General features: G+C 34.2%; 1 protein-coding gene across 2 annotated transcripts in view; it reads left to right on the plus strand.

Annotated features, from left to right (window-relative positions):
- Nucleotides 1–25,501, plus strand: part of TRPC1 (transient receptor potential cation channel, subfamily C, member 1) — a 77,794-nt gene that overhangs the window by 17,976 nt on the left and 34,317 nt on the right. For both annotated transcript variants that reach the window (XM_012647433.1, XM_012647434.1), the window contains 4 exons: nt 3,885–4,087; nt 20,131–20,262; nt 22,974–23,169; nt 24,838–25,174. In XM_012647433.1, coding sequence (XP_012502887.1) covers nt 3,885–4,087; nt 20,131–20,262; nt 22,974–23,169; nt 24,838–25,174 — 868 coding nt within the window. The remainder of the gene's footprint in view (nt 1–3,884; nt 4,088–20,130; nt 20,263–22,973; nt 23,170–24,837; nt 25,175–25,501) is intronic.

Genomic DNA, 25,501 nt, shown 5'->3' on the forward strand with positions numbered 1-25,501 from the left:
TTTGTTTTTTTAAAATAGATTTTTTTTTCACTCTGTGAAATATTACTTTAAAGTAAGTAGACACTTGCAAGAATAATTAGTATTGCTTTAATTAGTATTTAAGTTAGTTGATATTTCCATAATTTTGTCAGTGTGGACCAGTATTTTTAAAATATTTAGAATATTCTGCAGGTAATGTTGAAAATATAGATTAGTTTCCAGATAAGTAAGAATTAAATATAAACAATGAAACCATAAAACTGGAAGAAAATGTAGGTCACTGTTTAACTGGGAACAGAAGGACTTTTTAAACATAATGCCACAGTCTTTGCTGTTACAGAAGTTAAATTTCTGGAATTCAAACATCAGGCAAAATTGAGAAAGCAGGTGGATGACTGGCAAAAGATATTTGCAGCATATATCACAAGTTAATAGTCTTAAATTAGATAAATTGATGAAAAACACCAAATAAATATTAGAAAGGACATGAAAATCTCAGAAAATACAAAACATTAAATCTTACTGATACTCGAGTAAATAAGATACTAATTTTTACTTATGAAATTAGCCAGTATTTTAAAATGATAATAACCATTGATGGCAAGGGAATATTAGTCTCATATACTAGTGAGGCAAGTATTTTGGAAAGTATTTTGTCAGGATGTGTCGTAATCAAGAAAGATGTTCATATTCTTTAACCTATTATTTTCTTCTCTAGGAACCTATCAAGGAAATAGATATGTGGACAAAAATGTTGACTGTAATCTTACTTGTAGTAGTGAAAAAAAGCCGGTGTGACATAATCTAAACATCCCAAAATTAGAAGATAGGAAATATAAGTAGTTGCTTATACACACAGTAGAATATTATGCAATCATTTAAATGGTATTTTTAAAGGAATATTTAGGAAGATGGAAAAATATGATATAGTAAGTAAAAAAATGAAGATAGTAGATTGTACATATAATTTGATCCAAGGTTAAAAATATGCATAGGAAAGGGAGTGTATGGAAATGCAGCAAAATGTTACCTAACATTCATCACCTCTTATTGATTGACCAAATTAAGGATTTTTAAAAATCTTTTTATTTTTCTTTATTGCTTTTGTAATTAGGAAGATAGTCACTACTAAATAAATGCTAATTTAAAAATATATTTCTTGTATACCAAATTAAAAAATGCAACATTATTAGTGAGGTATAGTGAAACAAGCAGTTTAAATAACTGCTGGAAATATAAACCATCTATACTCAGGAGAAAAATACTGTTTTAAGAAAGAATTATAAATTGGTTGCTGACTATCTGCCATGATCTGAGAACTAGGAGAAGCTCTGCTAAATTGCATACCTTAATCATACATCAACTGAAAAATTGTACTCTCATTTAGACTATTACAAAAGTGTGACTTTCTCCAGTGGATAGTACCATCTAGTTTCAGTGGTGGTAAGAAGCCAACAAGAGTAAAGAAAAAAAGGCAAAGAATATAGTTCCTATCCAAAGGATAAGTAATATCTAGAATAGTATTCAATTTTCTGCCATTTATGCTGTAGTTACTATTATATTTTGGTATACCTGTTCCACCTTCTAGCCTTTTAACCTATTTCCTTTCCTGGAGGGACAGTGGGATATGGTGTGCCAGAGTATTGGAACCACTGACTAGTTTTATTTTATCACCATTATCACTACCAATTAAATCTTAGAGTTGTAAGGCCTTAGCAGTCCTTACCTACTCAGTAAAAGAATACTTCTACCTTATCTCTAACAAATAAAAGTTTTTCAACCTTTATTTGGATACTTACAGTGACAGCGAGATCACATTTTACCAACCCTATTACTTCTAGACAGACAATATTAAATATTTTTTATATACTTTGTTTTTCCATTTCAGTGAATTATTCAGTATTCTTGGCTTGTCGGATTGTTTTTTCCACAATTTACTTTCAAATCCAGGTTGTTTATTTGATAGTACACAGATTATATTATTAATAATGAAATTATGAACTATACAAATCTAGTAGTGTTTTTCATATAATTAAGTATATTTCATAGGAGACATGAGGGCCACTTTTCTTTTAAGGGATTAGATATAATTTTCTCTTCTTTATAACCAGTAATGTAATGATAAGAAGGAAAAGGGCTAATTTTAGGTTAGTCTGTAATTTTTAAATAAATTCATTAATTTGAAATCCCCAATAAATAATTGGGAAGTATATGAACAAACTTTGTAAGAGAGGATAAGAAAAGATAAGTATATCAGAAAATATTAAAACTTATCAATAATCAAAGTAAATTAAAATTTCATGATATTATTTTTCACTCATAAATTGGGAGGGATCATGCCCAGTGCTGGTGAGTAAAACTTTTAGTGTCAAATGGGTGCAGTCTTATATTGTTGGTAATATAAGCTATTAGGATTTTGATGATATCAAGAGCTTCAAAACTGTTCATGGCCTTTGGATCTATAATCCTACTTCTGGGATTCTATGTTAATGAGATAACCCTAAATTTGGAAAAAGTTGTTTTCATAAAGATGTTTGTAGTAGTGTAATTTAAATTAGCAAAATAAAATACTTGAACACAGAGTCTATGAACTTCCTTAAATTGCATTCAAAATTCTGTACATGAATTTTTTTTCCTGAAGATCCTGGGTTATAGCTTTATGAGATTATTAAAAGGGTCCTTGATCTTCAAAATATTAAGAACCATTGTTTTTAATCATTGGTTTAAAACCTACTATTATTACCTACTACTTATGCAAAAGATGTCTTCAGAAGAGGGATAGAGAAAAGACTCGAAGGAAATACTGTACTGTAAAATGTTCTTTGGGTAGTAGGAATATGGTTTTTTTATTCTTTCTGATTTTCTGTATTTTTCAGATATTTTATAATGAGTATACACTGCTTTTACAATGTTAATAAAAATTACCAATAAATGTGAACTTGATGAGCTTACAGTGTGGAATCTCAGGGAAACTGCTGTGACAAAGTGAGGAGTTTTGGAAAGAATATGCAATATTCATGAAATAGTCAACCTTTTTATTTAACTCTAATTCTTTAATTACAAATGTTTTCTTCCTTCATTTCATGCCCTCACCTGGCCCATGGGTCCTTGTAGTGGAAGTAGCTCCAGCTCTGGAGTAATACAAACCTAAATTCTAATCAGCACCCAGCCACCCCATTGTGTGGCTCAGGCACATTAACTTCTCTGAGCCTCAGTTTCTTCATGGGGATTATAATGCTCAGTTTTGTAGGCTATTGTGAGGATTAAATGAGATGATAAACGTAAAGTGCCTAACAGTTCCAGAACTCATTAAATAGTAGCTATGATTGTTAGTGTTTTTGTGCATTTGTGATATAAAATAGTATATATAATCATTAGGAATGTGTAGAAAACTTTGCAAAATGAAGAGTGTGTCCTATTTACTTTCCCTTTCAGGTAGCTTCATTGCTATCAGTGTGACCAGGTTTGCCATAGATGTGGAATTTTTAAAGTTTTTCCCATGCATTTTTATTCTGGCTATTTTTAACATTTTTGTTTTTGCAGTATATTCTTTTTCTAACATCCTTTTCTATATCCTTGTCATACATGATTCTATAATCTTATGAAAATTAAATACTTTTACTTAAGGTATTTTTCTAGATAGTCTTATTTCTTTGTTAGGAAAACAGAACTCTAGCTTTATTAATGTTACCTATTGAAGATTTTGTCTGTTATAATTATAATGCATTTATTAATTAGAGTTAAGTTTTGAGGTTTCAAAAAAATTTAGTCAAAGTAAAATGTTTGCATATTCCTTAAAATAATTAAGTTCTTTGTGCCTTCTTGTTTTTTCATTTTATTCTTCAGATAAACATATTTTTTGAAGTCATGAATAATTTTTGGACATTTATATAAATATTTTTCAGAAACTAATGGAACGAATTCAGAATCCTGAGTATTCAACAACTATGGATGTTGCTCCTGTCATTTTAGCTGCTCATCGTAACAACTATGAAATTCTCACAATGCTCTTAAAACAGGATGTATCTCTACCCAAGCCCCATGCAGTTGGCTGTGAATGCACATTGTGTTCTGCAAAAAACAAAAAGGACAGCCTGCGACATTCCAGGTTAGCACATTAAGATTTTGATAAATAGATGTGTGATATAGTAAAGTATACATAACAACAATGTTGGTTTTTTTATTGGTGTTCTTTCTATGTAGCTTTTAAGAAATGTGATGCTGGGATGACTTATGAAAGCCAAACTTCTAGTTCCTTTGCTTATACAATGAGTTTTGCATTTTTTAGAAATGTTTACCAAATACTGAATAATTAGGAAAATCCTTCAAATTATGATCGAGGTTTATCTCATACTCCTGCTGGTGGGAGCACTATGTGCATTTAGAGTCAAAGTTTATTAATCCAAGAGAATTATCATGTAGTAGAAGGTGTGGAGATATCACTTTCTAGTTATTTATAAGGAAATCAAGACTGTTTTCCATCTAACTAAATATTTGAACTGTTATGCCTCTGACTTGCCCTCTCACACAATATTAAGTCTTCATCTCTTCCTCATTCACTATCTCTTCCCATTTCCCCAATTGAAAATGTTAAGAACAACTGAGAAGCGATTTACCAAGAAAGTACCCTGTCTTGTACAGGTTGAGCAAGATCACGCACATGGGGATATTGTATAAGATGTATGGTTCTGGGCTAGATTTAAGAATCTGATTTTCAGCAAAAGCCTATATATGCACACAGTAATGTGCTGCATAACAATGTTTTGGTCAATGACAGTCCACATATACAGTAGTGGTCCCATAAGATTATAATGGAGATGGAAAATTCTTAATTGCTTCGTGAAGTCCTAGCTTTGGTAATATCATAGCGTGTTGTATCCTGGGGTGGCATTATTCATGTATTTGTGGTGATGCTGATGTAAACAAACCTACTGCACTGCCAGTCATATAAAAGTATACTACATACAATTATGTCTAGTATATAATACTTGATAATGATAATAAGCAACTATGTTACTGGTTTATGTATTTACTATACTTTTTGTTGCTATTTTAGAGTGTATTTCTTCTACTTATTAAAAAATAGTTAACTATAAAACAACCTCAGCAAAGTCCTTCAAGGAGGTATTCCAGAGGAAGGCATCTCATCATAGGAGATGACAGCTCTATGCATGTTATTGCCCTTGAGGACCTCATAGTGGAACAAGATGTGGAGGTGGAAGACAGTGATATTGATCCTGCCCTTGTGTAGGACTAGGCTAATGTATGTTTGTGTCTTAATTTTTAATAAAAAATTAAAAATTAAATTAATAAAATTTAAATATAAAATTAATAAAATATTAATAAAATTTTAAATTACACTAATTAAATATTAATAAAATTAATGAATGAAATATAAAAATATATTTTTATAAAATATAAAAAAGCTTATAGAATAACAATAAAGAAAAATATTTTTGTATGATGTAATATGTTTTAAGCTATACAAGAGTCAAAAAGTTAAAAAAAATTGAAAAGTTTCTAAAGTAAATGTGTTACAGTAAGCTATTATTGAAGAAAGAAAAGTTTATTTATAAATTTAGCATAGTCTAAGTATACAGAGTTTATAAAGTCTGCAGCAGTATACAGTAATATTTTAGGCCTAGACATTCACTCACTACTGACTCACTGACTCACCCAGAGCAACTTCAATTCTCTAAGCTCCAAGCTCCATTCATATTTAGTGCCCTCTACAGGTGTACCATTTTTTATCTTTTATACTTTATTTTTACTGTACCTTTTTTATGTTTAGGTACACAAATATCTTACCATTGTATTACAACTGCCTACACTATAAGTACAATAACTTGCTGTACAGGTTTGTAGACCTGAAACAATAGGCTAGACCATATAGCCTAGGTGTATAGTAGGTTATACCATCTAGCCTTATGTAAGTACACTTGATGATGTTTGCACAATGACAAAATTGCCTAACAATGCATTTCTCAGACTGTATCCCTGTTGTTAAGCGATGCATGACTACATGTGTGCGTATATATGAGGGTATTTCAAAAAAGTCATGAAAAAATAGAATTAAGAGATCAAAATAAAAAATACAAACTTTATTTTTTAACGTACACTCCATCAAGTTCAAGACACTTTGTAAGCGATGACACTAGCCATTTAGTCCATCCCTATAGAACTTAGGGTCCTGAGAATTTAACCATGTCAATGCAGGGTTTTTTTGCATTATTACCTGAAGAAAATTGGGTGCCCTTTCAAGATTTTTTTTTAAGAAGTCAGAAGGAGCCAAGTCAGGACTGTAAGGTGGATGCCTAATGACTTCCCATTGAAACTCTTGCAAAATTGCCCTTGTTTGATGAGAGGAATGAGCAGGAGCATTGTCATGGTGAAGAACTCTCTAGTGAAGCTTTTCCAGGTATTTTTCTGCTAATGCTTTGGCTAACTTTCTTAAAACACTCTCATAATATGCAAATGTTATCATTCTTTGGCCCCTTCAGAAAGTCAACAAGCAAAATGCACTGAGCATCCTAAACCACTGATGCCATGACCTTTGCTCTTGACTGTTCCACTTTTGCTTTGATTGGACCACTTCCATCTTTTGTAAGCGATCACTTTGTGCTTTTTCTTCAGGATTGTACTAGTAAAGCCATGTTTCATCTCCTGTTAAAATTCTTTGAAGAAATGCTTCAGGATCTTGATCTCACTTGTTTAAAATTTTTATTGAAAGTTTTTTTCTTATCTGTAGCTAATCTGGGTGCAACAGTTTGGATACCCATTGAGTGGAAAGTTCACTCAACTTTAGTTTTTCAGTCAGAATTTTGTAAGCTGAAGCAGTTGAGATGTCTGTTGTGTTGGCTATTGTTTCTGCTGTTAATCATCAATCTTCCATTAGGGCATGAACAAGATTAATTTTTTCCTCATAAATTGATGTGGATGGTCTTCCACTGCAGGCTACATCTTAACATTAACTCCTCCCTTCTGAAAAAGAGTTATCCAATTGTAAATGACGATTGGGGGGAGGGCATTGTCATTATAAACTTTTGTAAAGCATCAGTGATTTCACTGTGTTCTTCCACTGAAGCTTCAACATAAATTTAATGTTTGCTTTTGCTTCAGTTTTGGCAGAATTCCTGTGCTCTGATAGGGGCTGTTTTAAAACCTATATGTTATCCTTCTCAGTGCCTCAAATTAGATCCTCTTTCAGACATGATATAACAAGTTAGTACAAGTTTATTTTGGCACAAAAAATTTTTGAAATTGATGCGTAGTTCTTTCCATGAAATTTTTCTTAGTAAACTGAGGCTAGGGTAATATGGGTTGAGGGAGAGACTACTTGGTGCCCCATTCCTCGATGAATATACAAGAGTGACATGGAGGTAAATAAATGACAATGATGATGAAAGAGTGTTAGAATAACTAGACAGTGTCAATCTCCAAAAAGAGTGATTTTGGTATGAGAATTAATAAGAGCCTGTAAGATTTAGGTATTATGACATGATGCTTCTGTATTCCCAGACTCTCTAAAGGGAAGTATTATTTGTTTTTATAAAATCTTAAATTGATTATATACACATGTTGAGTTAGATACTCATAACTGAATTATACAATAATTGTATTTAAGTTTTTTTCAAAGACAAAAAATCTCTTTCCATTTGCCTTATATATGGGAAATTTGCTTCCAGTATTTCTTTCTTGTTATAAAAAAGTATTTATTTTAGTTTACACAAGTAATACATGAATAAACCCTTAAATCCTCGTTAAAATTCTAGATTTAATATTGAGCAGAAGTCCCATGACCAATACCAATTCTCCCTTCCCTTTCTAGAGCTAACTGTTAGTAGTTTGGTGTTCTATATCTGTTCCTTAATGGCTAATATTACTATTGGTTAGAAATGTGACTCTTAACTACAATGTTAGATTAGAAATTAGAGTTTCATCAGTGGCTGTCAGTTACATGTTAAAAATTCCCTCTCCCAATTTCTGCCTATACAGATTTCATTCAAGTTTTCTTTCCTTTTTCATTAAGTTTGCCTACTTGTTATTAATTTTGCCTCATCTATTCCATTTCTTCTTATGGTTGACCAAATATTTAGGTTGAACCATATGAAATAACTGTTTTAAAAGAACTCTGAACATATAGAATTACATATTTCCATATTCATATATTGGTGTGGATGAAACCAAAACCCCAGAAAGTTACACAGGACGTAATCACCTTACTCCATAGGGCCTCAACAAACTTTTTCTTAAAATGTGGAGATTGATGATTTATAGTAAATTTATACAGTTGTATGACAGTCACCACAATCTAATATTCTAAAATTTCCATCACTGGAAAAAGTTCTCTCATGTCCATTTTTGGTCAATTCTTGCTCCCATCCTGAGCACCAAGCAACTACAGATTTTTCTATTTCTATAGTTTTTCCTTTACTAGAAATTTCATGTAAATGGAATCATACAATATATTGACTTATGTCTCTGGCTTCTTTCACTTAGCATAATATTGTCCATATTGTTTCATATATCATTTCATGTATCATATTCATCAATATGGATGTTCATATAAATATCCATATTGTTCATTTTTAAAAATTATTGAGTAATATTCCATTGTGAGGATATAGTACTACTTTTTATTTATCCATTCACTAGTTGATCGACATTTAAATTGTTTCCAGTTTTTGGCAGTAAACATTCACATACAAGTCTTTGTGTGGACATGTTTTTATTTTTGTTGGGTAGATACCTACGAGTGGAATTTTTATGTCATATGGTAAGTGTATGTTTAATTTTATAAGTAACCACTGTTTTCCAAAGTCGTACCATTTTACATTCTCACCAGTAACGTGTGATGATTTGAGTTCTGCCACATACTCACCAACACTTGGTATGTGTAGTAGTTTCTCATTGTGGTTTTAATTTGCATTTCCTTTATGTCTAATGATATCAAGCATCTTATATGCTTGTTTGCAATTAATATATCTTTTTTGATGAAGTATCTGTTGAAATCTTTTGCTCATTTGTTTTTTATTGGGTTGTTTGTCATCTTAATGATTGAGTTGTGAGAGTTCTTTGTATATTCTGGACACAGGTGCTTTATCAGATATATGCTTTACAAATGATTTCTCCCAATCTATGGCTTGTCTTTTCATTTTCTTTATGATGTCTTTTGAGGAGCATACCTTTTAATTTTGATGAGGTCTAATTTATTAGTTTTTTCTTTGCGAATTGTGTTTTTGGTGTGACAACTATGAAATATTTGCCTAACCCAAGGTCATAAAGATTTTTACTCATTTTTTTCTAGAAGTTTTAGGATTTATAGTTTTAGGATTTAAATTTTTTTAATTTCAAAATATTAAGGGGGGTACAAATGTTTTTGTTACATGGATATACTGTATGATGCTGAAGTCAGGGCTTTCAGTGTCCCTGCCACCTGGACAGTGTTCATTATACCAGATAGATAAGTTTTTATCCCTCACTGCCCCCGCTTCCCCTCTTCTTAGTTTCCAGTGTCCTTTACATCTCTTTGTGCACGTGTGTACCCATCATTTAGCTCCCGCTTATTAGAACATGTGGTATTTGTTTTTCCATTCCTGAGATACTTCATTTAGGAAAATGGTCTTCAGTCCATCCAAGTTACTGCAAATGATATTATTTTATCCTTTATTATAGCTAAGTAATACTCCATGATACACACACACACACACACACACACACACACACACACACACACCATTTTCTTTATTCTTTATCCACTCATGAATTAATGGGCACTTAGGTTGATTCCATATCTTTGCAATTGTGAATTGTGCTGTGATAAACATTTGAGTGCAGGTGTCTTTTTGATAAAATGACTTCTTTTCCTTTGAGTAGATACTCAGTAGTGGGATTGCTGGATTGAATGATAGGTCCATTTTTAGCTCTTTGAGGAATCTCCATACTGTTTTCCATAGAGGTAGTACTCTTTTGAAGTCCCACCAAAAGTGTATAAATGTTCCTTTTTCTGTGCACCCCCACCAACATCTGCTATTTTTTGACTTTTTAATAATGGTCATTCGGACAGGGATAAGATGGTATCTTATTGTGGTTTTAATTTGTACTTCCCTGATGATTAGTGAGGTTGAACATTTTTTCACCTATTTTTTGGCCATTTGTCTATCTTCTTTTGAGAAGAGTCTGTTCATGTTTCTTGCCCACTTTTTAATGGGATTATGTGTTTTTTTCTTGCTGATTTGTTTTAGTTCCTTGTAGATTCTAGCTATTAGTCCTTTGTTGGACACATAGTTTGTGAATATTTTCTCCCACTCTATAGGGTGTCTGTTTATTCTTTTTGATTATTTCTTTTGCCGTGCAGAAGCTTTTTTAGTTTAATTAAATCTCCTTTGTCTATATTTGTTCTTGTTGCATTTGCTCTTGGGTTCTTAGTCATAAATTATTTGTGTAGGCCAATGTCCAGAAGAGTTAGTCCTGTATTTTCTTCTAGGATTTTTATTGTTTCAGATCTTACATTTAAGTCTTTAATCCATCTTGAGTTAATTTTTGTATACGGTGAGAAATAGGAATCCTGTTTTATTCTTCTGTATATGGCTATCCAGTTTTCTTAGCACCATTTACTGAATAGTGTGTCCTTTTCCCAGTGTATATTTTTGTCTGCTTTGTCAAAGATTTCAGTTGGTTGTATGTATATGGTTTTATTTCTAGATTCTCTATTCTGTTCTATTGATCTGTGTATCTACTTTTATGCCAGTACCATGCTGTTTTGGTTACTCTAGCATTGTAGTGTAATTTGAGGTCAAGTAATGTGATGCCTCCACATTTGTTCTCTTTACTTAGGATTGCTTTGGCTATTTGGGCTCTTTTTTGGTTCCATATGAACTTTAGAATTGTTTTTTCTAATTCTGTGGAAAATGACATTAGTATTTTGATAGGAATTGCATTGAATCTGTAGATTGCTTTGGGCCGTATGGTCATTTTAACAATGTTAATTTTTCTGATTAATGAACATGGGATGTTTTTCCATTTGTTTGTTTCATCTATGATTTCTTTCATCAGTGATTTATAGTTCTCCTTGCAGAGATCTTTCACCTTCTTGGTGAGATTTATTCCTAGGTATTTCATTTTTTCCCTGCAGCTATTGTAAATTGGATTGAGTTCTTGGTTTGATTCTCAGCGTGGTTGTTGCTGGTGTACAGAAATACTGTTGATTTTTTGCACATTGATTTTATAGCATGAGACTTTGCTGAATTCCTTTATCAAATCTAGGAGTCTTGGAGGAGTCCTTAGGGTTTTCTAGGTGTAAGATCATATCATCAACAAACAGATGATTTGACTTTCTCTTTTCCAATTTGGACGCCTTTCATTTCTTTCTCCTGTCTGATTGCTCTGGCTAGGACTTCCAACACTGTATTGAATAGAAGTGGTGAAAGTAGGCATCCTTGTCTTTTTCTAGTTCTCACGGGGAATGCTTTCAACTTTTCCCCATATAGTATGATGTTGGCTGTGGGTTTGTCATATACAGCTTTTATTATTTTGAGAAATTATTGGGGGTTCACAACACTCCCGATATAACTGGCTTTCCGGGCAGTGTGTATTGCAAGAGATGGGAGAGACGAAGATACGGACACAAAAAGTAAGGTGAAAGGGTGTGGGGAGGTCAGGGGACCACCAGCAGTCCTGTGAGCCAGGTGGTACTGACTGAAGTCTAGCACCCATTTTTATTCTCTTTTCCATGTTATAGATTACAATGATTTCACGTGGAAAGCTGGTGAGTTAGCAGTAAAGCGTATAATCTAAACAGGTACAGAGAGACCACGTACTTCTTTCTACTTTATCTAGTTCCTCTTACTGAGACATGAACTTAGGAGAGAGATAGGAACATTGTCTCAGGCTTAGAATAGCAAAGTGCTCTTATCTGCTGGGCTGACATCCTTTGATCATTCTCTCCACCTTCAAAAAGGGGTCCGTTTGCAGACATCCCTGATCGGTGGAATGTCCTCCTCAAGGTCGAGCAGCTTTTGCTCAGTGAACTGACATTTCCACAGATTGCTCTTTGGCAAAGTCCTGTCCCACTCCTGGGATTCTCATGTCTCGACCCTAACCCTCAACAAGGAATATTCCTTCTCTGCCAAGATTTTTGAGGGTTTTTATCATGAAGGGATGCTGGATTTTATCAAATGTTTTTTCTGCATCTACTGAGATGATCATACAGTTTTTATTTTTAATTCTGGTTATGTGGTGAATCACATTTTTTAACTTGAGTATATTGAGCCATCCTTGCATCTCTGGGATAAAACCCACATGATCGTGGTGAATTATCCTTTTGATGTGCTATTGGATTCAGTTTGCTAGTATTTTGTTGAGTATTTTTGCATCTATTTTCATCAGAGCTATTAGTCTGTGGTTTTCTTTTTCTATTGTATCTTTTCCTGGCTTTGGTGTCAGGATGATACTGGCTTCATAGAATGAGTTAGGGAGGATTATCTTCTCAATCTTCTGGAACAGTTTCAGTAGGCATGGCACCAGTTCTTCTTTGTACATCTGGTAGAATTCAACTGTGAATCCATCTGGTCCTGAGCATTATTTTGTTGGGATGTTTTTTATTATTATTACTGATTCAATCTTGCTACTCATTGGTCTGTTTAGGAGTTCTGTTTCTTCTCTGATTCAATCTCAGGAGGTTATATGTTTTCAGAAATTCATCCATTTCCACTAGTTTTTCTAGTTTTTGAGCATTTAATTGTTCATAATAGTTTCTGATGATCTTTTGTAATTACATTGTATTAGTTGTAATGTCTCCTTTTTCATTTCTGATTGTGTTTATTTGTATTTACCTTCTTCTTGTTAGTCTAGCTAGTGGTTTATTAATTTTGTTTATCTTTTTGAAGAACGAACTTTTTATTCCGTTGATCTTTTGTATAATTTTTTTGGTCTCTAATTCATTTAGTTCTGCTCTGATCTTTGTAAATCTTTTTCTTTTGCTAATTCTGATTTTGGTTTGTTCTTGTTTTTCTGGTTCCTGGAGTTGCAATGTTTGGTTGTTTTGTGATCTTTATGCTTTTTGGATGCAGGCATTTAAGGCTATAAACTTCCTTTGTAGCACTGATATAGCTGCTTCCCATAGATTTTGGTGTATCATGTTTTCATTTTTATTCATTTCAAAAAATGTTTAAATTTCTGTCTTTATTTCTTCATTGACCCAGTGATGGTTTAGTAGCATGTTGTTTAATTTTCATGTGTTTTTATAGTTTCTGAAGTTCCTCTTTGTATTGATTTCTAGCTTTATTCCGTTGTGGTCTGAGAAAATAGTTGATTTGATTTGGATTTTTAAAACATTTTTAAGACTTGTTTTGTGACCTAAAGTGTGGTCTGTCTTAGAGAATGTTCCATGTATTGATGAAAAAAATGTATATTCTGTAGTTGTTGGGTAGAATGTTCTGTAAATGTCTGTCATGTCCATTTAGTCTAAAGTCTAATTTAAGTCCAATGTTTCTTTGTTATTTTCTGCCTTGATGATCTGTCTGGTGCTGTGAGTTAGGTGTGAAGTCCTCCACTATTATTGTGTTGCTGTCTGTCTCTTTCTTCAGGTCTAGTAGTATTTGTTTTGTGAATCTGGGTGTTCTGATGTTGGGTGCATATGTATTTAGGTTTTTTTTATATCCTCTTGCTGAATTGATCCCTTTATCATTATATAATGACCTTCTTTCTTTCTTTTTTTTTTTTTTACTGTTTTTTATTTAAAATCTGTTTTATCTTATATAAGCATGGCTACTTCTCTTTGCTTTTGGTTTCCATTTGTATGAAATATCTTTTTCCACCTCTTTACTTTCAATCTATATTTTTCTTTAGGGGTAAGGTGAGTTTCTTGCAAGCAGTATATAGTTGGATCATATTTTTTTATCCATTCTGCCAATCTATTAATGTATCTTTTATGTAGAAAATTTAAGTCATTTAAACTTGATGTTAACATTGATATTTGAGGCTTTGTTCTTGTCATATTGTTAGTTGATTTCTAGTTATTTTATAATTTCTTTGTTTCTTTTTCTCTTTTTGCCTTTGTGATTCGCTGATTTTTTGTCATGTTGCCGTTTAATTTCTTTCTCTTCCTTCTTTGTGTTATTATTTTGTAAGACCTGTGAGTTTTATATTTTCATGATGGTTAATATTGACCTTTCATTTCCATGTTTAAGTCTCCTTTGAGCATTTTCTCTAGGGCTAGTCTAGTGGTGACGAATTCTTTCAATGTTTGCTTGTCTGGGAAGGGTTTATTTCTCCTTCATTTATGAAGCTTATTCGATACAATATAAAATTCATAGTTGACAATTTTCTTTTTTTCTTTCAGCACTTTGAAAATTCCATCCCATTCTCTCTTGGCCTGTAAGGTTTCTGCTGAGAGGTCTGCTGTTAGACTGATGGTGCTTCCTTTATAGATGACTAGATGCTTGTCTCTTGCTACTTTTAAATTCTCTCTTTCACTTTGACTTTAGTCATTCTGATTATAATATGGCATGATGAAGTCCTTTTTGCAGTGTATTTGCCTAGGTATCATTGGGCCTCCTATATAGCAAGGTCTAATTCTCTTGTTAGCCCTGGGAAGTTTTCATCAATTATTTCCTTAAATATGTTTTATAAACTTTTTGAACTCTTTTCCCCCTCAGAAATACTGATAATCCATAAATGTATTCACTTTATGTAGTCCCAGAAGTCTTTGCTTTCCTGAAAGACTCCTTTGCTTTGCTCATTCTTTTTTATTCTTTTTTCCTTATTTTTATGTGACTGGATTATTTTATAAGACCTGTCTTTAAGTTCTGGGATTCTTTCTTCTGCTTGGTCTAGTCTATTATTGAAGCTTACTTCTGTATTTTCTTCAATGAATTCTTCAGTTCTAGAATTTCTTTTTTTATGGTATCTATCTCCTTGGTAAATTTCTCACTGTATCCTGAATTGATTTTTCTGATTTCTTTGTAATCATTTTCAGACTTCCCTTATATCTCATTGAACTTGTTTAGAATCAATATTTGGAATTCTTTATCTGATATTACAAGGAATTCTTTTTGATTGGGATCTGTTGCTGGAGAGTTGTTGTGGTGTTTTTGTGGTGTCATATTTTCTTGCTTTTTCATGTTTTCTGTGTCTTTTGATTGATATCTGCCCATCTGGTATAGCAGTCATTTTCTCTGATTCTTGAAATGCTTTTGAAGGGGAGAATTTTTTCCTGGAGATGTATATATGTTGTTGGTTGAGGAGGTCACTTTGGCTTTGATTCTGGGTACCTGCAGTAGTATGATCTTTGTATGATTTCTTAGGCAGTACACAGGGTCAGTGGTATGTGTGATTTCCTCAATGGCTTAGGGAACAGTTATTAGTTGAGGCTGTGGTAAAATTTTGCTGAGGAATTAAATGCCCAACGAATCAGTTGTTGGGCCCCAGTGGTAGATGCAGTGGGCTGAATATAACTGATTTTAGCCCCTAGAGCAGCTTACACTGGCAGCACTGTTAGTGAGTCCTGGGGATCAAATTCTTGGGCCTTCAGGTGGCTTGCTCAGAGACTAGTATCTAGAGCAGAGGGTTGGGTGTATGGACAGGTTCTCAGACCCCTGAGCAGCTGGTATGATGTGGGAGGTGGCAATAGTGCAGGTAGAGCCACCCACTGGGACCCAAAAGTAGTCCATATTGGTATTACTGGTATCTGAAATGGATTGGGTAGGCTGGTCCTCAGTCCCACAGCTGCTTGTAACAGGGTGGTGGGTATTATCCTAAGTGTGCTTCGGGCAACTTAGTTTTCCTTGTCACTTCCTAGCTAGGTGATGACTGCAGCCATGTCACCTTGAGCTTGGTCCAAGGGCAGGATGGGGCCCAGTGTTGAATTCTCAAAATGATGCTGGTGTGGGCTTGCAATAAAAGAGGGCAGAGCCCTTATCAGGCAAGCGATAAGGGCAAGAAACTGTGGGGTGCCCTGTCTGCTCGTGTCTTATCTCTCAGTAGCCTGTACCAAGGTGATGGAATTGTCCTAGGCACCTGTGTAGGAGAGCTTGGGCTTCTGTGTCCTTCCTCAGCTGGGCATGGCTGCAGCTGTATCAACCTGAACTCAGCGCAAGGGCCAGGCACTGCCTAGCTTTAAACTCCCAAAATGGTGCCTTGGACCTGTGACCAGAGAGGGTGGGACCTCTTCTAGGCAAACAGCATGGGCAAGTGCTGAGTGGGTCTCGGTTTACTGCAGCTTATATAGCAGGGCGATGGGAATTGTCCTAGGCATAGGTAGAGCTTGGACTTCCTGTCCATCAGCTAGGCAGAGCTGTTGCTATGTGCCTGAATTCAGCCTGAGGGCGGGCGCTGCCTGTCTTCATATTCCCAATATGGGCCCCTGAGCCTTTGACCAGAGAGGGCAGGGACCTTCTCAATTTGATTGCACTGGTAGGGAACTGTGGGGAGTGCAGTTTGCTTGAGACTCGATTCCACAGCAGCTAGCTACAGGTTGGTGGGTACCATCCCAGATGCATGCTGGTTTTCCCTGTCCCTCCCCAGCCAGGTGGGGGCTGCAGCCACATCAGCCCACAACTCAGCCCAACGGCAGGGTGCAGCCCAGTGTCAAACTCTTATGGAGCCTTGGACCTGTGACCAGAAAGGCTGGGTTCTCACCTACTCAGGCAGCATGGGTGAGAAACTGGATAATGCTGTGTGGTCACGTCTCAGTCTCAACAGCAGCCCACAACAGGTTAGTGAGGAGCTTCCCAGGGATGTGTGGGAGCTCTTGGGCTCCTCTGTCTATTTTTGGAGTTGTACAGTGGCCTTGGGCGTGCCCATGGTTCCCTGATATCTAGGCTTTCAGAATGGCCCGTGGCTCAAGCTATTCTAGGCTCAGATGCCTGTGGGATTCTGCATGGGTTCTTTTTCTAGAGCTGTATCTGTATGCAATCTTCAAGCAACTCCCTGTGTTAGGCCTGAGACCTGCGTGGGTTGAGCAATTCTCTTGTAGTCAAGATCATAAAAGCTCATCTCAGAGAGTGGAGCCCTGGGGGCTTCTTTCTTACTGTTTCCGCATGTCCAGTTAGCCAGTCCCCAGCTGGGCAAGTTGCCTTGACTCCTCTCCTTACCCATTTTTGTGCTTACCATCACTTCCCTGGTGAGTCCTAGGCTTCTTTCCTAGATGATCTGTTTGAAATGTGAGAATCTGCTTACCATCCTGGCTCCTCTCTGTGGAGGAGGCACATATTACATATGTGTAGTCTGCCATCTTGATCCTATTGGCTTTTTCTTTTACCACATTTTCTGATGTTCCCCACACATGTGTAATTTTCTAGTTAGCCAGGAATTGGTGGAGACATTATATGAATCCATCTTACAGCTTTCTCATTTCCAGGATCTCCCTGTTAAATTTCTCGTTGGTTCACTGCTTGATTCAACTTGGACCGCAGCCTCAGTTTTGCAAAACTGTAGGTTTTTTCTGTCCGTTTCTACCAAGTCTATCATTTTCAGCCAGTGTAGCTATAGACTTTTGCCTCCTTGAATTGATTTTGCCCACTTTGGCACAAAGGTACAGGTGTACCAGCTCCCAAGCTGGTAACAACACTACAGACCTCATTGATTGAACTGGGGCCGGGGGTGCTGGAGGCATTTTAGACAAGGCCACAGATCCTAGCAATTCCTGTCTGAAGCTCTGGCAGTTTTTCAACAATCAACAATTCTTGATAGACAGTTTTCAGTGGCCTGAAATGGTTGATCTTTTGGCATAATTTTATCTAGTTTTATGCATTGTGTGTGTGTGTGTGTGTGTGTGTGTGTGTGTGTGTGTGTGTGTGTGAAAAAGGATCACACCTCTTCATACTGGCATTATTTTGATGGTGTTTTGTATACCCAAAATGATAGATTTTATAAAGTAAGGCAGCTTCATTATTTGTGAGATTATATCTAAGTGCATTCTACACAGTAATGCTTCATTATAACTCTGGCACAATTGGTTGCCAACCTCTTCATTCCACGATTATTGGAAGTTACTCTTCTTGTGCATTTTGTCATTAATCCTCAATATATCTTGAGACATGATAAAGTGGGTTAATATAAAAGTCTATTTTTGAAACAGTTTGATAAAATTAGTTAATGTAGACATATTGACGGAAACAGAAAGGCAAGTTGCCTAATTACATATATTTTTCTCAGCTTTTTGACAGTATGGTGTAGGCAAATACCTCTTCAGATTACTTTTTTTTTTTGAGACAGTCTTGCTCTGTCTCTGAGCTATTTAGAGTGCAGTAGCATCATCATAGCTCACTGCAACCTCAAACTCCTGGGCTCAAATGATCCTCTTGCCTTAGCCTCCTGAGTATCTGGGACTAGAGGAGTGTACCTCCATGCCCAGCTAATTTTTCTATTTTTTTAGAGATGGGCTGTTGCTCAGGCTGATCTCAAACTCTTGACCTCAAGTGATCCTCCAGCCTTGGCCCCCCAAAGTGCTAGGATTACAGGCGTGAGCCACTGCACCCTGCCAGATATCCTTACTTAAGATACAGATAGATGTATTTGTTTATTGACTAGCTGGATCATAACTGAATTTCAGAAATATTGTTTTCTTAAAAAGGCATTATACATGATCTACTTTTGCATCTAAGTAAGACATTAAAACTGTAAGCTAAATAAATATATCAATAAATTTGTTCAAATAAAGATTTAGAATTTCTGTATAGAAAAAAGTCCATTACAAAGTACAAAGATAAACAACAAACTAGATTAAAGTATCTGAATCACTCTTGATGAGACAGAGAGCTAAATTCTTTGATATGTTAATGGATCTTTCGAATTGACCAAAAGAAAGATAAACAATCATCAGAAAAATGGGCCGAAGAATATGAACAGGCAGTTTACAGAGGAAGAAGTGTAAATGGACATTAAATGTGGAAAGATGCTGAAGCTTCTAAACTAATTCAGTTTAAACCAACTATAAAATTCCATTTGCCATTAGGTTGGCAAAGATTGAATAAATTGACAATATCCAGTGTTAGTGAAGATGTAAGAAAAAGTGAGTTCTCATTATTATTGCTTTGGTAAGATCTATCAGAATTTTAAAAATACATGCCATTTTGCCTAGCAATTCAAAGTGTGCAGAAGATATATAAACTAAAGAATATTCATTGCTACATTTTTTTATAGCAGAAAAATATTAGTAGCAATCTGAATATACATTAATGGAGATCTGATAGACCTCCTTAAAATGCAAAACCATCCAGTTGTAGAAAAGAAGGTAGTGACATAGAAAGAGGTTCATGATTGCAGTTTTTAAAAGCAAGTTATTCCTTTATATATTATGTCCGATTGTGTTTGTGTGTGAATAGAAAATATCAGGTTGGATATTTACAATTCTCTATAAAGTGACTATCGTTGAGGAGTGCAGTTGGTGGGAAGAAGAGGATTAGGGAGTATCATGTTTCCAAATTGCTTACTTTTGTTTTATAACAAGCATGTATTAAATTTATGTTTAAAAGAAAATATGCAATACATAATATCTACCAAATTTATAAATTAATAATTAATATTTATAAATGAAGAATTATAGCAAAATTTTAATGATTTATTTCCTATTTAGATATTGAAATGTGAAAATCAGTTTATTGAGGGTAAAGGAAGTGCTTGTCTATTAGCTGGAGATTATGCATAAATGAAAGATTTCCCTCCTAAAATTTGAAATATCTTCCAAATCATAACCAGGCTATATGAGTAATGGATTATATGTATCAAGCATATTAAAGTAGTTTTTTCACTGGGGAATAAAAAATTTAACAATTGTCTAGTCCACATCATATCAAAAATTTATTAGTTATTAGCATATTTCATTTAAAATTCTCTTGGGTTAAGGAATAGAAATTTCATGAAACTATATATAGTTTTATGAACTATATAAAGTTTTGAATGTATGAAAAGTGACAGTAAAACAATTTTTTTAAAAGCAATAGATACAAAGTTTTTCAATATATCTCAAGATATTCAATTTTTAAGTCTTTTTCTTTTCATAGAAGTTATCTTGTAATAAATATATTTGTAGTTCCTGATTTCTTTTAATTATATAATATTTTAAGTATAAATTTATGAAAATTATAGGTTAAAATGCTAATTATATGTGTATAAGTTCATTTTACATTACAGAATTTAATTTTACCACAGGTTTCGTCTTGATATATATCGATGTTTGGCCAGTCCAGCTCTAATCATGTTAACAGAGGAAGATCCAATTCTAAGAGCATTTGAACTTAGTGCTGATTTGAAAGAACTAAGCCTTGTGGAGGTGGAATTCAGGTGGGAATGAATAGAAGTTGTAAATTATATAATGTCTTTCGTTTCAAAACTTCAGCCTGAGTGTTTTCATAGACCAAATTATAATTTATATTTATTTACATTTGATACAACATGACCATACCTTGTTGCCACTTACTTGGGATTTTCCTTCTCCTGCAAAGGAACAGAACTTGGTGCTACTTAAGTTACTTCTTCCCCATCAGCCCTCTGCCACCTTTTAACCACCATTAATCTCCTACCCTCTTTGTCCTAACCAAGGACATTCTATAGAACAGTGTGAAAAATAATAGAAATTGGAACCTAAAGCAAGAGCAAACGTATTTGCAATTGCTCTCTGTCCCACCTCCCCTCATTCTCAGATTCTATGATCATCCTTGGGGACTGATCCTTTAAATCTTTCAAAGCACATCAGATGCTTTCTGTGTATCAAGGACATTGCACACACACAGACATAGTCCCTTTCCACTGTTTGCTCAGATTTTCTGGCAGGAGAAACGTGTAATACACGTAAACATAAAAATAATATACTACTAATTACTAAGGATAAACACCCAATCTGAGTTTTCTTCTGAAACAAAGCTTAAGTGAAATTCTGATGGGAAAAAAAAGGCTTTGGAAAATCAGCCTATCAAACTACTAATTTAAACATGTAAAAAAAATCCTTAAAAAACTACCTCTAGTAGAGTTGAGGGAAAGCTTTGAGATTTTCCATTATAGGAGAGTATCTCTGGTGCCCTCTGAAGAAGGAGGAATTGATTAAGATTTCTTACCAGCCACTGCTGCAAGGTTTCTATTGGGGATCTGTAACTATCCCCACCTTTTCTTTCCTGTCCAGCAGCTATTGGAGCCCCAGGTCTTATTTATGTGGTACCCTTCCACTGACTTGACAAGATTGGGAAAGTTCAAACTTCTCCTTACTAGAAGGGGGATAAGAAACTTGCAATTTTCTTTAGTCTTAACAGCACTAGTAAAAGTTTCTCATTTCCAGAAACTTTTAAAAAATATCTGTTAGTAAGTTTTCAAGTTTGGAACCACTGTACTTTAATTTAGATAAATTAAATTTTATTTAGACTTGATATGACAAAGTATGTACTTTACTTTAATGAACACCTAAGATGTGGTTAAAATGTAACTTGTTGCTACTTTTAACTTTATTGGCTTATGAGGCTGTTAATAAATTATTCTATTTACATATAAAGAACTTCCTATTATCTCATAATTTGAGTTTTGAATTTTACCATATAAAATAAAATTTATTCAACTTCTTCCAAAAAGGATTTGAAGCAACTGCTATGATTATATATAATCGTAGAATAATGAAGTTAGATTTGAAAGTCATCATAGAACCCATTTACTTCAATCCAGTGTTTTTATAGACAGCCAAAGAGATCTATAAAGGCTATATGTTTTAATAATATCACCATCTAATTAGGAATAGGGTTAAAACTAAAAGTAGGAGCAAAGTTATAACTGGAACATAGGACTCCTTGCTTCCAGTTTACTGTTTCCATCTAAACTATATAGCCACTTATTCATCTTCCCATAATTTATTAGTGATGAAGAAAGTTAGATTAATAAAATGTATTAATTTTATCTTTGAATATAGTGGTCTATCAAATGTTTATCCAAAGGTGGAATATCTTTGTAATAATATACCCTTTTGATAAATGTTCCCATCTGCAATTAGATTCCTAAACCAAGAAGCGGGTAGTACATCATTTGTAAAAGAAATCCAACTACTTATTCTCAGGTAGTTTTGGTTATGTAGTAAATGCAAACAATGAATTAGAGAAATGTTAACTTCTAAGGAAAAGAAGTTTTTATTCTTTGAGTTATAATTTTATACAGCCAGTTCATGAAAAACGCATTGTATACTAAGACTAACCAGTGGGAAACCTCTCTTTTTCCTCTTCCTTTCCCTTTGGGGAAAGAAACTGAATAAAAAATTATTTTCTTAAGTCTGAATCTAAGACCATGACTCATAATTATTTATTTCTGACTTTATTCTTAAGTTATTATTAAACCCAGATATAAATTTAAGGTGATTGATATTTTAAAAAAGAATTATGTACTAAAACATCTTCATTTCTCACAAATTAATTTATGTCTGTCTTGAATAAACAGTTCAGCTCCAAGATTTAAGCAGTAGTGATTCTGAAGGACAGTTCTTTACTAAGTGTATTTTAGTATATTTCTTTCTAACCTGTATTTCATTCAAATGAGCAACTGAAATATGAGTCGAAATGCTACTTTAATATCAGAAGTAGCATAAACATGTTGTAGACTGTTATTGAAAAAACTCTAAAGATTTTATGATAATACTGATTGGAAAGCATTAAGATATTATTTCTATTGTTTAGATGAGTAACATAAAAGGAAGTTTTAGCCAAAGTTATACAGAGTAAGGGAAAATGAGTTAACTGGTTGACAAATATTAGAATTTCTAGGACTATCACTATATATAAGGGCACACTGTGCTCATCTAAGATTATCGGTATGAACACAGGGACCATAATTGTGTTATGGTTATCTCCAAAGCTGTGGAGAATTTGTGAACCAGTAGTTTCCTTTGATTGTCAGCAGAAAATGACTTCAGATTTTATTTATTTATGCAGAAATAAAATGTTGCTGAGTAAGAAATTTTCTAGTGAATTTGGCTTAATTAGAAGATGGAAGTGACATTTCTAATAAGAGATTGCTGCATTTTGTAGGAATGATTATGAAGAGCTAGCCCGGCAATGTAAAATGTTTGCTAAAGATTTGCTCGCGCAAGCTCGAAATTCACGTGAACTGGAAGTTATCCTAAATCATACATCCAATGATGAGCCTCTTGACAAACGGGGATTACTAGAAGAAAGAATGAATTTAAGTCGTCTAAAACTTGCTATCAAATATAACCAAAAAGAGGTATGAGGCTTTCTATGATATATTTAAGATACTTTCTCTACAGTAGTCTAGTGGCTCAGAGCAAAGGCTTTGGGGCAACATATCTGGGTTGAGATCCTACTTCTGCTTCATAAAAATTGTGTGTCCTTTACAAGTTATTGAATCTGTCTGAGCTTTAGTTTTAAGAATTAACTAAGAATATATACTTAAGGGGTTTAGCACAGTGAGTACTAGCATTAAGCAAGTACTCAATAAATGGCAGTTGCTATTATTTTTTTTCCAAATGTTTTTGATCCATGGTTAGTTGAATCTACAGATGCAGAACCCATGGATATGGATGACCAACTATGTAGTATTATTAGAAATTTTCTTGGTAAACACAATAAGCAACAACAAAACTCTAATTCTTTTTTTCACTATAGTATAACATTCTACAAATTATATTCTATCTCAGGATAAATCTTTATAAAACAGAAGATTGACCAATTACCTGAATAATATTATGATCATCTACTTGTACTTTATTTTAGTAATTTCAAACCTGCTTACATTATTGCATAAAGAGTTATCAAGACCTTTTTTTTTATTTTGAGAAACAGGATCTCACTCTGTCACCCAGGCTGAAGTGCAGTTGCATAAATCATAACTCACAGCAACCTTGAATTCCTGGGCTCAAGTGATCTCCCACCTCAGCCTCCTGAGTAGCTGGGATTACAGGCATGTGCCATCATGCCTGGTTAATGTTTTAATTTTTTGTAGAGATGGGGTGTCCGTTATATTGTCCAGGCTGGTCTCAAACTCCTGGCCTCAAGTGATCCTCCCTCGTCCTCCCAAAGTGCTAGGATTACACCATGCCCAGCCAGGACCCTTAAGTTATACTTCACAACTTGAGCATTATATTGGAAAAATATTGCCTATGAAATTGGTAGACTAAGAAGCTTTGGTAAATTAATTTCTACACTTGAACTAGAATTTTCCTCTTATTTGGAAATATTTTTCCTTTTCTTACACAAAATTCACTTTTAAGCAGGCTTAAGAGTATCTTTAATACCTTTTAAGAAATTCTCAATGTTTCCCTGGAGCATGAATATATTTAATATTTAGACTTTGATTGTTTTTGCTATCTTGGCATCTTGACTTCTTGTATCTAAAATCAGCAGTTTCTCTAGCCCAGAGGCATCCAAACATAAGTTAATGATGTCTTTTTCTATGGATGAATAATATTTATGGAATTCATAAATATTATTGTAAGAGTCTTTATAAATTAAATGTGACAAAATGGCTAAGAAGGCTAATAATAATAGTTAATACTTACATAGTGCATGCTATGATCCAGGTACTTTTCTAAGAGCTTAGCATTTAATCCTCACAACTTTGTGAGTAGGTACTATTATCACTCTGTTTTACAGATGGGGAATTTGAAGCTTAGAGATATTTAAAAATTTGCTCAAGGTCATTAGTAAGTGGCAGAGCCTGGATTTGAATCTAGGTAATCTGGCTTGAGAGTCTATGCTCTTTACCTCTGTACTCTTTATTAATATTACTTGTGAAAAAAAGAAAAAAGAAACCCAACTATGTTCATTGTATAGAATTGATCATTAAACTATTATTCAAACTCTGAATATCAATTAATCAGTATTTAAAAGTTGTATTTTACTTTTTGTGTGTGTGTGTGTTTGTCCTTTTCAGTTTGTCTCCCAGTCTAACTGCCAGCAGTTCCTGAACACTGTTTGGTTTGGACAGATGTCAGGTTACCGACGTAAGCCCACCTGTAAGAAGATAATGACTGTTTTGACAGTAGGCATCTTTTGGCCAGTTTTGTCACTTTGTTATTTGATAGCTCCTAAATCTCAGTTTGGCAGAATCATTCACACACCTTTTATGAAATTTATTATTCATGGAGCATCGTATTTCACATTCCTACTGTTACTAAATCTATATTCTCTTGTCTACAATGAGGATAAGAAAAACACAATGGGACCAGCCCTTGAAAGAATAGACTATCTTCTTATACTGTGGATTATTGGTAAGTACCAATTTAGTTTGAAAAGTTTTACCTTTATTGAGACCCTTAATTCTCCCTTGCTTCATGGCATTATGAACATTGAGTTAAATTTGCAAATTTATAATGTTTATACTGTAAGAATTTGAACACTCCATGATCTCTGAAGATTTAACTGACACTTTTATAAAGATAAATGTTCCTGGCCGGGTGCGGTGGCTCACGCCTGTAATCCTAGCTCTCTGGGAGGCCGAGACGGGCGGATTGTTTGAGCTCAGGAGTTTGAAACCAGCCTGAGCAAGAGCGAGACCCCGTCTCTACCAAAAATAGAAAGAAATTAATTGGACAGCT

Source organism: Propithecus coquereli, unplaced genomic scaffold, assembly GCF_000956105.1.
Source record: "Propithecus coquereli isolate 6110/MARCELLA unplaced genomic scaffold, Pcoq_1.0 Scaffold268, whole genome shotgun sequence".
In the NCBI taxonomy this organism is placed as follows: Eukaryota; Metazoa; Chordata; class Mammalia; order Primates; family Indriidae; genus Propithecus; species Propithecus coquereli.